A 14,936-nucleotide genomic window follows, 5' to 3' on the forward strand; every position below is an offset into this window, starting at 1 on the left:
TTTCTCTGAACCAAGCTTAGTAAGGAAGCAATTGCTCCTTCTGGATTTCATATAGAGAGTACTGATTATTACATCTGAAGGCGAGATGAACGAGTGGACAAACTGGTGAAAAAGCTCCCCCAATACATTGAATGCATATTGCATTGGTTAGATATAAATGTGGGCTTAATTGCTTTGTAAAACTTTATGGCTGGGGCAGATCTCAGCTTGATTTCAGGTCCAAGGTAGATAGTTTTTCACAGTTTATTACAAATTGTGTGACTTGTCCAGGATGTTGCAAAACATAGAGGGGTAGCTAAAAAAGGAAGGTCTATGTTTTGCAAATACCCATAGCCACTGCTTTTCCGGTAAAAAATAAAGTAAAATAAAATGAGGTGCTGGTATCTAGCTAGCAGCAAAATGATGAGACGATGGTACTCTGTGCCAGTGAATACCCCCCCCCCCAAAAAAAGGCACTGCTGCCAGGGTTACAGTTGATCTTGGTGCATTTTGCAAATAGACACACTGCACTCCCTGGCAGGATTCCAGTCTGCAAGGACTAGACCATCCATGTCAGGATAGAGGGCATGTTTTGCCCTCACCACAACAGTGTCCTCCTGCATATTGCTGCTGTGTCACCCCATCCTGGGTTCCTGGTCATGCCTGGGTGGCAAAATGTTGGGAACGGACATATAATACATAATGCAAACACATGTATGTTACATCTGTACACACCTAATTCCTCCCAGCCAAATCTATATGCGGTGAACAGATCCCAGGCATATTACTCTTTCAGATATGGATTGGATTTTGCAAGTTTGGGAATTCCCAGCTTCAAACCAGGGTCATATATCCCAGCAGAGCCATTATATTCCACACACATCGCCACGACGGTGCAAAAGAGGCAGAAACCTGATTATGATCTCACCATGCACAGCGGGTCTGGGGGGCCCGGGGGGAGGATTATGCATGTGTTCATTGCTGGGTACAGGATCAGAGCTATTGATAAGTGCACTGACCTAGTATGTTAATAAAGCGAGCAATTAAGTAGCACCTCCAAGTCAAAGCTTCGTTCACAAAACAGAAGGCGTGCCATACCTCTAGACCTTTCTGGTCCAACCTGCTTTGGGCACTTGCCAATTCTTGATCCCGGACAGTCATTCGTGCTTCTAAAGCCTGCAATTTCTTTTCCCATTCTCGTTTCTTGTTGTTTACCATGATATCAATCTGATGCATTAATTCTTGAAGCTCCACGTTGCAGGGGACGGATCTTAAAAAAAAAAGGTATTTTTTAATGTACAGCATAAAGGTAAAGAGGTAAAGGGGCCCCTGACCATCAGGTCCAGTCGTGTCCGACTCTGGGGTTGCGGCGCTCATCTCGCTCTATAGGCCGAGGGAGCCGGCATTTGTCCGCAGACAGCTTCCAGGTCATGTGGCCAGCATGACTAAGCTGCTTCTGGCGAACCAGAGCAGCACATGGAAACGCCGTTTACCTTCCCGCCGGAGTGGTCCCTATTTATCTACTTGCACTTTGAGGTGCTTTCGAACTGCTAGGTGGGCAGGAGCTGGGACCGAACAACGGGAGCTCACCCCATTGCAGGGATTCGAACCGCCGACCTTCTGATCAGCAAGCCCTAGACTCTGTGGTTTAACCCACAGCACCACCTGGGTCCCATTAATGTACAGCATAGAACAGATTAAAATATTATTCTTCAGGCCATTTCCCCCCCCTCCAGTGAGCTCATATTCGACTTGAGAATAACCAAACGGCTTATTTTAATGGTTCTCCCCCCCCCCTAGTCAATGTTTCTTTGATCCAGTTTGGATGTAACATTAAATCGTGATTTGTTTAGCTGAACTACAGGTGATATCCTGCTAAGTTTTACTCCTAGTAAACCCCATTAAAACTAATGAACACAACTAAGATAGGTGCATTCATTTCAACAAACCCACTCTGAGTAAAACTTAGGTTGACTACCACCCTATGGTTTGGTTGTATATCAGAACCTAGGCCCCCTCACAAGCTATGGTTTAGGCTGTAAAACCAGGACCTTAGATTTGAAGATGTTTTTTATGAATCCTGGCTTGTTCTAACTGTGGCCTATCATTCACACCAACACTTGCTATCCTGGTGCAAACGCAGTGTATTACAGTGCCTCGTCCTAGCTACCCACCTGGTGAGAAACATAAAGAGCAGCACTTCAAAAATGAAACTGCCCTTGTGAGTCATGGCCCTATATATATAAAAAAAAACACCCTGTCCCCCTCCACACACTGGTTGGGCTACAGATTCCTTTCGCTCCATTCTTCTTGCTAGCAAGACTCTCTGCATCACCAAGACAGCTTGGCAGAAGAGTGAATATGTCAGTGGTGGTTACAGGTAGATAGCCGTGTTGGTCTGAGTCAAAGCAAAATAATAATAAAATTCCTTCAGTAGCACCTTAAAGACCAACTAAGTTTTTATTTTGGTATGAGCTTTCGTGTGCTTTCGAGGCACAAAAGAAAGCTAGATCATGCATAATGAGATAAGAATCCGATGTCTCTGTTCATCCCAGGTGGCTCTGTTCATCTTATCTCATTATGTATGATCTAGCTTTCTTTTGTGCCTCAACCCTTGTTTTTCCCCCCGCAGGACCAATTGCAGTCATCAGCAGTCGTTAACAGCCATCAACAGGTTCACCACTCCTATCAGACCATCACCCATTCCCACCCCCACCCTCTGAATATACATAAGGGTCTGGTTGATTCTGTTTCAGTGTATCTGACGAAGTGTGCATGCACACGAAAGCTCATACCAAAATAAAAACTTAGTTGGTCTTTAAGGTGCTAGTGAAGGAATTTTTTTATTTCACATGCCACTGGAATATGTGGAACTTCTATGCCACCCCTACAGTGGATAGAAAGAAAATGCCTAGTAAGTAAGTGGTTATTAGGTGCCATACGGTGAACGACGACGTTTCATCTGGCCCTGTAGTTGCTCCAGATGTGTCCCCCAAAAAATTGTCTTTAGAAAAGAGATATATGTCATCTTGCATGTGCCCAAGCGCTGGTCAGTTTGCCTGACCAGATTCACCTCTCTCAACCTGCCTGCAACCTGGCTTGTGTTTTGATGGGGCCTCCAGATCAACAGCCCTCACATCATCTGCCTGGGAACGCTGCAATTAAGAGCGGAGTTAAACAGGGCTGCACGCCCCGGTGCCAAATCTCTTTGGCATTCTCCCTGTCAGGGATCCTGAACTGTGCTTTCAACAGCCACAGCAGGGCTCCCTTTGCTCACTGGGTCAGACAGCAAGCTGCCTGCGGACAAGACCTGCTGTGGAAATGTGACACCACAAAATGGAATGAATTAAAGGAGTTGAGTCTGCTAGGAAAGAGGGGAGAGAAGCAGCAGCCCTGCTAGGAGAAAATGCAATTTGCTAAAACTATCCTGTCGAATCTACAGTTGCTTTTATATCCCTGGGGAGTAGCTTTCTCACATTCTCACAAAGGAAACTGCTCCGGAGGCCAGGAATGAAGGTGGCTGTGGATTGCTGCAGGAAATTGCCATATTAGTGACATAATTTCTGCCTTTCCACCCGTATTTCTTCAGCTTTTATATGTGAGAATGGGTTCTTGCGAGTGACAACAGGTTAGGGAGGGGTGGACAACCTTGCCCTTTGTTGTGATGCTGAAGCCTCTGGCAGTGATTGAACTAAGCTGCTTTATGGTTAAAGAGGGGCAAGGGGAAGGCAGAAAGGGGTCTGCGTGTCCTTACTGGTTGAGCTGCTCAGGTTTTACAAAGGAATAGAAGCAGGGCAGGCAGAAGAGTCACAGGGAAAGTAGTGACAGGAGCAGAGGCTTAGGGAGGGAGAATGCAGTAGGCCAGGAGTAGGCAACCTAAGGCCCGGGGGTCGGATGCGGCCCAATCACCTTCTCAATCTGGCCCGCGGACGGTCTGGGAATCAGCATGTTTTTACATGAGTAGAATGTGTCCTTTTATTTAAAATGCATCTCTGGGATATTTGTGGGGCATAGGAATTCGTTCACACCCCCCCCCCCAAAAAAAAATTAGTCCGGCTCACCACATGGTCTGAGGGACAGTGGACCGGCCCACGGCTGAAAAAGGTTGCTGACCCCTGCAGTAGGCAAAGTGAGGCTGGATGGGCTAGGGAAGGAGAGCATAAAGAGGGAGTGGTCCCCTGAAATGAGAGGAGGCAATGTAGGGAAGGTATATGCCCAACCTTCTATGAAAGGTACCAAATTTAATCCTTGGCATCTACAGCTTAAAAGATATTTGGTAGCACAGGCACCCCCAAACTGCGGCCCTCCAGATGTTTTGTCCTACAACTCCCATGATCCCTAGCTAAGAAGACCAGTGGTCAGGGATGATGGGAATTGTAGTCCAAAAGTTTGGGGATACCTGTGGTAGCAGGTGATGTGAAAGATCTCTGCATGAGACCTGGAGAGTTGCTGAAACCAAACAAACCAAAGTCACTATCAGAGTAAACCATCAGGAAGTATCGACATTGAAAAAAAGAAAAGATGTATGTTGGAGGTGTGATGAAAACGAGGAATCTTTTTTCACATGCGGTGGCCCTGTAAAATAATTAAGGGATATTGGGAAACTATATATAATGAATTTTAAAAGATACTTTAAAAACCTTTCCCAAAAAACCCTGAGATTTTCCTCTTGGGAATGGTAACAATGGAGACCCCCCCCAAAAAACAAAAGGGTTTATTACTATATGCCACTGCCATAAAAAGGTAAAGGACCCCTGACAGTTAAGTCCAGTTGCGAACGACTCTGGGGTTGAGCCGCTCATGTCGCTTTACCGCCATAGCTAGAACCTTATTGGCACAAAGGTGGAGAACAGGTATAGTACCCACTAAGGAAGAATGGCAGTGTAAAATGTTTGAATATGCTGAACTGGCTGGTCTGGCGAACAGGATAAGTGAAAACGAATATAAGGAATATAAGGAGGAATGGATAATGTTTATTGAATATTTTAAGAACCAGCATAAACAAATACACAGCTTAGCAGGTCTCGAGTAAATCCAGGAGAGTTGAAATAGATAAAAGAGTTTTTAATAGACAACAAATTGGATGATTAAAAAGATGTGGATTAAACGGAGTAGTAGTAAAGTAGTAGCAAAGGAACCAGGAAAAGGGTACGAAGTTGTATTTGCTATGAAGTTGTAAGTGGGACAGGGGGGAGGGGGAGGGGGATTAAAGATACTATCTGTTCCTGTTTTTGAAAATGCAAACAGAAAACTAAATGAAAAAGAAAGGGAAAGTATCAACAGTCAGGTCTGTGATGTTCATAGCAGCCAGAAAGTTTGGTGTGCTGCTGACAGGCATATTTGCATTTAATCTTCACTTGCATGAACAGTAAAACAGTGCCACTATGCCAGAAAAGAATCTTTATATTTGTTCCTTTAGCCAGAGGTAGACGATTTGTTAATTTTTCCACCAAAGTGACTAGTTTGCTCCAGGTTTTTGTGGGCACTTGGGCAACAAAATATCTTTGGTCCCCTAAAACATCACTTTTTTGCCACCTCTGCTTCCTTCTCGACAACCCCCCCCTCCTCATCTAATGATACCCGTTGCCTCTCTGGCACTGCCCACCTCCAACCATTGTCCTAGATGGAGAGAGAAGGGAGAAAGAGAATGAGTTTTGCATGATCACGAACTGCAAAGGTCAGAAATGATGTTTTCACATGTTGATTTGCAAATAACCAGCCCAATCTTAGACTCTGGGCAGTTAATTGTATTGAATCACTATAAAACCGCAATCCCCTGAACACTTACATCAGAGTAAGTCTCAGCAGGACTGAGTCAACCAGCATAGGTTTGTGCTGTTCTGCTGATAAACATTGCAATCAAAATGTCAAAAAGATAAAGGTGGAATCTAGACACATATAAAAAACGTTGTGAAAATGCTTTACAAAAAAGTTTTGAAAATATATATATTGAATTTGCCATCGCCATCTAGTGTCATGTTTGTATAAGTGTGTTTGTATACAACACACTTAAAACATTTAAAGTGCAGCTGTATAGGTAAAGGTAAAGGGACCCTTGACCATTAGGTCCAGTCGCGGACGACTCTGGGGTTGCAGCGCTCATCTCGCTTTATTGGCTGAAGGAGCTTGGCTGAAGGAGCTGGCCAGCATGACTAAGCTGCTTCTGGCGAACCAGAGCAGCACATGGAAACACCATTTACCTTCCCGCCAGAGCGGTGCCTATTTATCTACTGCGTGCTTTCGAACTGCTAGGTTGGGAGGAGCAGGGACCGAGCAACAGGTGCTCACCCCGTTGCGGTGATTCGAACCGCCGACCTTCCGATCAGCAAGCCCTTGGCTCTATGGTTTAACCCACAGCGCCACAGTTGAGCACAAAAAAACCTCAAGCAGGTCACTGTTGGGGTTAAAAGCAAAATCAGCAGAAACTGGTTGAGGAACTTGCACATAGAGACCAAGGCTTAAACAAATGCTTGGTTTAATGGAGAAAGTAAATTTAACAAAAATTAAATTAAGCTTGCACAAAATACCCGCACAACCAAACCACCCACCAAGAGCACACTGGGAAAACGCCCAGCACAGAGGCAACACACAACACCCCTGATATACCCTGCATCATCAGCTTCACAGCAACACCTGTAGAGCTGCTCCACAGCTGCAGAGCCCCAGTCATTAAATCTTTCCTGACTCTTAAAGGTACAGTGAAACAATAATGACACTTTTACACAATCATTCAACATATCCCCTGCAGTTCATTATTGTGAAACAGAGACAAACTTTGTACATGTCTTTCATGCGCAACTTTTGGAAGTGCTTTAGTAAAGATGTCTGCAACTTGTTTGTCACCTGGAACATATTCAAAAACAATTGTTTTGTCAGCAATCAAATTCTTTACAAATTGTAAACGTAATCTCAACATTCTAGTGCGCTGTGTGTTGGTTTCTGAGCACAGGATAGCAAGTCCACTCTGGGAATCGAGATAAACTTTTACTGGGAGTGATCCTGGCATCTTTAAGTCTTCAAATATTTGTAAATACCACTCTATATCACGGATGGCCTGAGTACAGGCATATAACTCACTTTCAGTTGAAGAAAGACAATTAATCCTTTGATTCTGTGCTTTCCATTCAAAAGGACACCCATTATAAAAATAAACCATACCAGATGTACCTTTGTAATTATTTTGCTCTACAGCATGAGATGCATCACAATATATTTCAAAACCTTTGTCAATAGATGGTGTAAATTCCAACCTATAATGTTTTGTGTGTTTGAGGTACATCACCACTCTCTTAAGAGCTTTGAAGCATTGGGTAGTGGGTTTTTCTACAAATTTTGCCAGAAAATGAAAAGCATAAGTTACATCTGGCCTTGAAACTCTTTGAATAAAATTGAGCTTGCCTATGGCAGAGCGATACAAAGTTTTGTCAGAGAACGTGTTATTGCCATCTGTAAAAGTGAAACCACATACCATAGGCGTTTCTTTCCCATTTGCATTCTTTAAACATAACATTTCAACAAGATCTTCTATTTTTGCAGTTTGATGAATCAGATAAGAACCATTTTTGCCTTCTTCAATTTGCATGGATATATAGTTTTTAGCTTTGCCTAATTCTACCACATCAAATTTTTCTTGTAACAGTGACACTATCTGTGTATATTCATGTTTAGTTCTTGTAGAAATTAGTATATCATCTACAAACACACATAATTTGGTCACAGAATTTCCATTTTCTTTTGTAAATACACAGTTATCTGCCTTGCCTTGTGTAAAACCAAAATTCAGCAATTCCTTCACTAAAGTCTGATGCCAGTTTTTACCACTCTGATGCAAACCATAAAGAGATTTATTTAGTTTGCACACTAGTCCTTTAGTGGCGGTTACGCCATCAGGGACACGCATAAAAATTTGTTCTTCTAAATCTGCAAACAAATAGGCAGTTTTTATATCTACATGATAGACAGAATGTCCACGCTGGGATGCATCTTTTAACAAAAGCTTAACAGATTCATACCTTACGCTCGGTGAGTAACACAAATCATAGTCTTCACCTGGGATTTGCTGGAAACCTCTGGCTACTAACCTAGCCTTGTACCTTACAACTTCGTTTTTATCATTCATTTTCACTTTATAAACCCATTTTGAATCAATAACTCTCATGTCTGGAGTTTGTGGTACAAGAGACCAAGTGTTATGCTCTTTTAAAGAAGCTATTTCATCATCCATAGCTTTGTACCAATTTACAGCTTCATGCAAAGGTAATTTTTGAACATCGTTGTAGCATTTTGGCTCAAAAACTGCTTTATTGGCATACACAGTATATAACTGCTCTTTTGAAAACCGTCTTGGTTCCTGTCTCTTTCTGTCTGAACGTCTTAGTCCTGAAGAAGAGCTAGGCCCTTCAGAATCAGTAGAACTATTTGGACTTCTAGCTTCAGACTGTAAATTGCTATCATCAGACTGATGAGACTCTTGTGGGCTTTTCTTACTTTCAGAAAATTCAGAAGAACTTAACCTTTCTTTAGGTGTCTGTGTCTTTAAATTTTCAAACAAATCACCAGACACAACAGGCTTTTCGTCTTCAGATTCACTAGTATCCCCTGCTCCAGCTTCTTCCTCTTCTACTTCTACTTCCTCCTCATCAGCATTATCTAAACCAGCACTATCTTGAAAAATAGCAACTCTATTCCAATTTACAGTTTCAATCATGCTTCTGGTAATATGAAATTTGCCAGTTGCTGGTACATAAACTCTGTACGCCCCCTGCTGGTAGCCCATAAACTTTCCTTGAACACTACGCTCATCCAACTTGTGTCTAGCAGGGTAGTGAATAATAACGTCTGAACCCCAAATTCGCAGGTATTTTAAATTAGGGCGTTTTTTAAACAACATTTCATAGGGTGTAACATTTAAACTAGAATGATAGGATCTGTTTTTAACAAAAAGATAGGCATGAAGAGATTCCGCCCAATATTCTTTCCCCAAATTAGCATCATGCAAGTAAGTTTTAACACCTGCCTGCAAATCACGTTGCACTACTTCTACAATCCCATTCTGCCAAGGACTTCTAGGGCAGGACAACTCGTGAACAGTCCCCTGCGCTTCCAGGAAATGTGAAAATTCCTCAGAAACAAATTCTCCCCCCCTGTCAGAAAACAAATGCTTTATAGGTTTGTTAAAGTGGGTTTTTACCCAGTTGCAAAAAATCTTGTACTTCTCAAGTGCTTGTGACTTTTCAGCAATGGTGTAAACAAAACAATATCTGCTGTACTGATCAATAAGAGTAAGCCAATATTTTGAATTTCCTAAGGAAGGAGGGAGTGGCCCTACTAAATCACAATGCACACGTTCAAATGGCTCTGTTACTTTCCTGCCTGAGCATTTACCCTTTCTTGCAACTTTTATCTTATTCTTACAACAAGATACACATTGCATATAGTATTTACATGGCTTCAAGTTTAGTCCATCAACAATCTTCTCTGTCTTTATCACATCTGTGAAATTTAAATGTCCCAAAAGTCTATGCGCCTCATGAATACATCCGGAGTGAGGCTTTACATTTCTCAGCCCTTGACTTGGCTGGGTTACTCTACAGTTCACAGGTGGCTGTGAATGCTTTTTAAAATATAGTCTATATAAACCTTCAGACTCTCTGGCATACAATACACGCTTTCCCCCTTTGTAGAACTCACATAGTGATTTTGTGAAGCACACAGTTACTCCTTGGCGTGCAAAGCAACTTACTGATAATAAATTGTCCACTGATGGGCAGTAAGTGCAATTTGCTATTGTGATGTTCAAGGAGTCAAGTTTCACAGTACCTCTGCCAAGCGACTGTAGAACGTCGGAGTTGGCCAGATGAATGGTGCCAATTTCCTCTTCGAAAGAAACAAACAGACTTCGGTCGTTACAAAGATGAATTGACGCCCCGGAATCTACTACAAATGATTTCCACGTGTCATCTTTAATTACTTTACGACCTAATTCACGAACATGGAATGCTCGCGGCTCACGTCCATCTTTACGATGTGCTGCCGACTGCTGGGTTGCTGTCTGTGATTTACGAAATGGAACGGACCCTGAAGCATTTTGCTTTTTAAATCTGCAGTCCCTCGCAAGGTGCCCCTGCTTTTTACAAAACCAGCAATGCTTGGAAGTTTTGAAAGCAGATGAATCACTGCAGACTTGCATACGGCGTTCCTCATTATTTTTAGAAATAGGAGTGCTAATCCCACAAGCCTCCCTTCTGTCCAGCTCGCCCATCAATCTTGCTGTTACCCCTTCCACAGTTAATTGTGCTGGAGGTACAGCAGATATCTGGCTAGCTACGGCAGACGCTGACTCCTTTCTAAGGTGCACTGCCGCTAGACTGTCCCACATTTCTTTGGCAGTCTTCTTATTTCTTATGTACACAACTTGCTGATCACTAACAGACAAGTTAATTAATGCCCTTGCTTTAGCATCACCTTTCGACCAGGCATCGGTCATAGGAGCAGGAGGGTCCTCGGCCACGTACTTCCACACATCACGGGAAGTCAGAAGTGCTTCCATGCGAAAGGACCATAGACTGTAGTTCTCGGCCGTTAGTTGCGGGAATGTTAAAGCCTTCTCAGCCTCAGCAACACGGTCTGCCATGCTGGAACTTTTCAACCACCAGCCCACAAAACCGTTGCAGCAAAAAGAAGGAAAAAACCTTTCTAAACCTTTCTCCAAAAACTAACATGTGCAGTTCCACGCTCAACCACTGGGCCCATAACCAAGATGTTGGGGTTAAAAGCAAAATCAGCAGAAACTGGTTGAGGAACTTGCACATAGAGACCAAGGCTTAAACAAATGCTTGGTTTAATGGAGAAAGTAAATTTAACAAAAATTAAATTAAGCTTGCACAAAATACCCGCACAACCAAACCACCCACCAAGAGCACACTGGGAAAACGCCCAGCACAGAGGCAACACACAACACCCCTGATATACCCTGCATCATCAGCTTCACAGCAACACCTGTAGAGCTGCTCCACAGCTGCAGAGCCCCAGTCATTAAATCTTTCCTGACTCTTAAAGGTACAGTGAAACAATAATGACACTTTTACACAATCATTCAACAGTCACTTCTGCAGAAAAAGATTTTTTAAAAAAACAAAGTCTCCTCTTCATGATACAGTAATCTTATTCTGTTTATATAAGGCTTCCGAACTACTCTAATTAGGAAAAGATTTTTTAAAAAAGCTTTCCCAACAATAGTCTTTCGACAGGGGTGAGTTTTACAGCGCAATTTCCAGATCGTAACATTTTCTAATTGGAAAGGTTATGCACGCTAAAGGTTTTAAACAAAAGATGCCTCTACTGCTTTGACCAGGCCTGAAAAGTAATTTCAACAAGAAATGTAGGTCAATTAGGGGTGCATTTTTCATTAAAAGCAGTAAATCGCTTTACCGCTTCATGGTTTGCCTAATAAACGAAGTCGTAAACTCATCAATGTCAAGCGTCACAGTATGGCTAAGAACAGATTTATTATGTGTTACTACAAATGATTAGGTGATGTCTGTTTTTAACTTTTTAATATGGTTTTCATTGTACTGTTTTATCATAAACGGCTTTGATTTTTTTTAATGACATAGTGATACAGTATATAAATATTTTTATAAACAAACAAACAAGGTGGCAATTCCTGCTCAATATACGGTAGTTGTTGCCTTAGCAGTCTAGGCCTGGTGTTTCTTTATGAGATAAGCAGTAATGAAGAATCAAAAGACCACAGAACTTTGAAATCTTGAAGTGCAAGGTTTTAAGTTCTACATCATACTGAGCGTACACAGGTGTAAATAAGATAAAATAAATCAGGACCGACCAGGAAATTATTATACGTCAACCTACCTAGTCATCATTTGTTCCTGAAGTGCTTCTATTTTCTTCTCCATTTTAGCATTTCTCCAATCTATTAAGAATATTTTGGGGGTGGGTGGGTTAATGTTTTCCCCCTTAATTATTCATTTACATAGAAGACTCATAGTTAAAAGAAGAGACTTGAGAAACAGCAGTAATAGAGCACAAGAGTCTTACTCTCAGGGTTGTGGGTTCAAGTCCTGTGTCAAACAAAAAATTCCCACATTGGGGGACTAGACGACGCTCGTGGTTTGTTCCAACTCTACAGGTCTATGATTCTAAGTGCAAACATGCCAGGTCAGTGGGGTGGGAATAGGGCTGTTTGCTGTGGCTATTAATCTATTTCTGCTTTGGAAATATCTTGACATTAAAGGGTTGAGCATAACTTCATTAAATAGCACTTCTTCAAATGGCACACGAAAGCTCATACCAATGACAAACTTAGTTGGTCTCTAAGGTGCTACTGGAAGGAATTTTTCTGTTTTATTTTTATTTCATTACATAAATAAAACATCCAGCCCAGTGGTGGATCAGAAAGTGACAGGACGGGGGAAGTAGGGAGATAAAATTCTCAGCACTTTGCAGAATGAGCTCACTATGTAGCATCACAGAATCTTAGAGCTGGAAGGGACCCCAAGGGTCATCTAGTCCAACCCCATGCAATGCAGGAATCTCAACGAAAGCATCCATGATGCCGGATGGCCATGACAGATGATCGCCTGTTTTCAAACAGTGAAAAAAGGATCCCCTCAAGAGATCTGTGCGAGTCTCTGATAGCCTTTTGGAATCCTCTAGTGATTTCATTAGCAAAAGCTATACAGTTGTACCTTGGAAGTCAAACAGAATCCATTCTGGAAGTCTGTTCGACTTCTAAAACGTTCGGAAACCAAAGCGTGGCTCCTGACTGGCTGCAGGAAGCTCCTGCAGCCAATCAGAAGCCACGGAAGTGTCGTCGGATGTTCGGCTTCCAAAAAACGTTCGAAAACCGGAACACTCACTTCTGGGTTTCAATCGTTTGGGAGCCGAAACATACGAGTACCAAGGTAGGCTATGTGAGATGGCTTTTGGGATGCTGCAATTTTACATATACTCTTAACTGGAAATATGTCCTATAGAATCCGCTGGAACCTATTTGTGTTCTGAGTTAAACAGGCGCAGAATTCAGCTGCCAAGCAGCATGTTACTAGGGTATACTGATGTGACAATAATGAGCATTTATAGTGCAAACGCGAGTGGGGGTGGAGGCTGAGAGAGAAAACAGCTTGGTCTAAGGCTACCTAGCGAGTTAGAAGAGCCAAAGCTCAATGAAGGGCATTATATGCAGAAGGTCCTGGGTTCAATTCCTGATCTCTCCAGTGAGGGGGACGCCGACGACTCTGTTTGAAACCATGGAGAGCAGTTCCCAGTAGACCATACTGTACTAGATGGACCCATAGCCTGACTTGGTACATGGCAGCTTTTTATGAGCGTTGAGGGGCACACCTTGTCCTGGAATTTGTAGGACTCCAGGGGGAATGTGCTTCTGAGCACATACAGAGGGGCTTCCTCAGTCCAGACTCTGTCAGGAAGGCAAACCTGTAACCTTCCAAATGTTAAACTACAACTCCTATCAGTCCCAGATGGCTAATGGTCGCAGATTAAGAGAGCTGGAATCCAATGTAAGAACATAAAATGAACCTGCTGGATCAGGCCAATGGCCCAGCCAGTCCAGTATCCTGTTCTCACAGTGGCCTACTAGAGGCCTGCAGGAAACCTGGAAGCAGGATGAGAGGGGAACAGCACTCTTGACACAATAAAACTGCTAGCATATTTGTAATACTAAGCAGGGTCCTGTATGGTTTCCAACTGCATTGGGGGCTGTGTCTTGAGATCCCAGCATTTCACGGGGGTTGACTAGATGACATTTGGGTATCCTGCCAACTCTCCAACCCTGATTCTATGATTCCCAGCAACTGATACTAGCATTATGTGGAGTGCCACAGATTGGCCATCCCTGCTCTCAACAGTCTTCCATGGAGAATGTGGGAAAGGGTGGAATGGTTCCTCTGAGCATATGCAGAGGGAGCTTTTTTCCAAACTCTCTCCATACTCCACCCTAGAGCAAGTGGGAAAGGAAGAGATAAAAAAACAGCCTCTGAGCATGCACAGAACAGCTTTGTCCATCCTCTCTCAGCATGCCGCCAAGGTGCATGTGTGGCAGAGGGGAAGTGCCTCTGAGCATACCTAGAGGGGCTTTTTTGCAGGATCTCACTACTCTGCTCAGAGCATGTGGGAAAGGAAGGGTGCCTCTGAGCATATGCAGAAAGGCTTTATCCTGCCTCTGCTGGTACTCCGCCTTGCAGAACATAGGGAAGGAGAAGCAGAGAAAATGCCTCTGAGCATGCATAGAACAGCTTTCTCAAGGCTCTCTCAGCACTCTGCCTTGGAGCTGTGTGGGAAAGGGAGAAAGGAAGGGTGCCCCTGAACATACACAGAAGGCTCTCTCCAGGCACCCTCAGCCTTGACCCCCTATGGTTATGATGAGCATAACTAGAGAGGCTTCCTCCAGACAGTAAACAGCTGTGGAGCACCCAGGAACCGGGCAGTAGAGAGAGGACTTCTGAGCATGCACAGAGAGCCTTTATCCAGAGGAAGACTCCCTGCCTGCCCGCAGCCTAAATGCAGAGCTCTTTGAAACAGAGCATGGGTGAGTGGGTTCCCGCTTACCTTGCCCCTTCCCCTGCTGCTGCTGCGAGCCGCGGCTGCCCTCGCTCTGGCGGGGAAGGAGCCCGTCCGCCCCGCCGCCCTCCTGCCCTCCCGCCGCGGCTGCCGCCTCGCGCAGGCCCCGCCCCCTCCGCCCGGGCGGCAGTTGCGGGAAGGGCCCGGCGGGCTTCTCCCGTTGCCGGGGCAACGGGGCGGCCGAGGGAAGAGGCTCCGCGGGCGGAAGGAGGGAGCAGGCCTGGGGAATCCCCCGACGGAGGGGGCGGGGCCAGGACGGAGGGGGCGGGGTCTGAATTAGAGGAGGGGGCGCTCTTCTCCCGTTTGCCTGTGTGCCAAATATGCACTGCAACGAAATACAGTAGTTCCATGTTGGTGGA

At 43.9% G+C, this 14,936-nt stretch overlaps 1 protein-coding gene across 1 annotated transcript in view; it reads right to left on the reverse strand.

Moving 5' to 3' along the window:
- The window catches only part of DEUP1 (deuterosome assembly protein 1), a 63,092-nt gene extending 48,438 nt beyond the window's left edge, over positions 1-14,654 (reverse strand). The window contains exons 1-3 of the mRNA XM_060273882.1: positions 14,566-14,654; positions 11,851-11,911; positions 1,078-1,249 (exon numbers count right to left, since the gene is read on the reverse strand). Of these exons, the coding sequence (XP_060129865.1) occupies positions 1,078-1,249; positions 11,851-11,894 (216 nt within the window). The 5' untranslated portion in view covers positions 11,895-11,911; positions 14,566-14,654. The remainder of the gene's footprint in view (positions 1-1,077; positions 1,250-11,850; positions 11,912-14,565) is intronic.
- Positions 14,655-14,936: the final 282 nt, after the last annotated feature.

Source organism: Zootoca vivipara, chromosome 4 (genome assembly GCF_963506605.1).
Source record: "Zootoca vivipara chromosome 4, rZooViv1.1, whole genome shotgun sequence".
In the NCBI taxonomy this organism is placed as follows: domain Eukaryota; kingdom Metazoa; phylum Chordata; class Lepidosauria; order Squamata; family Lacertidae; genus Zootoca; species Zootoca vivipara.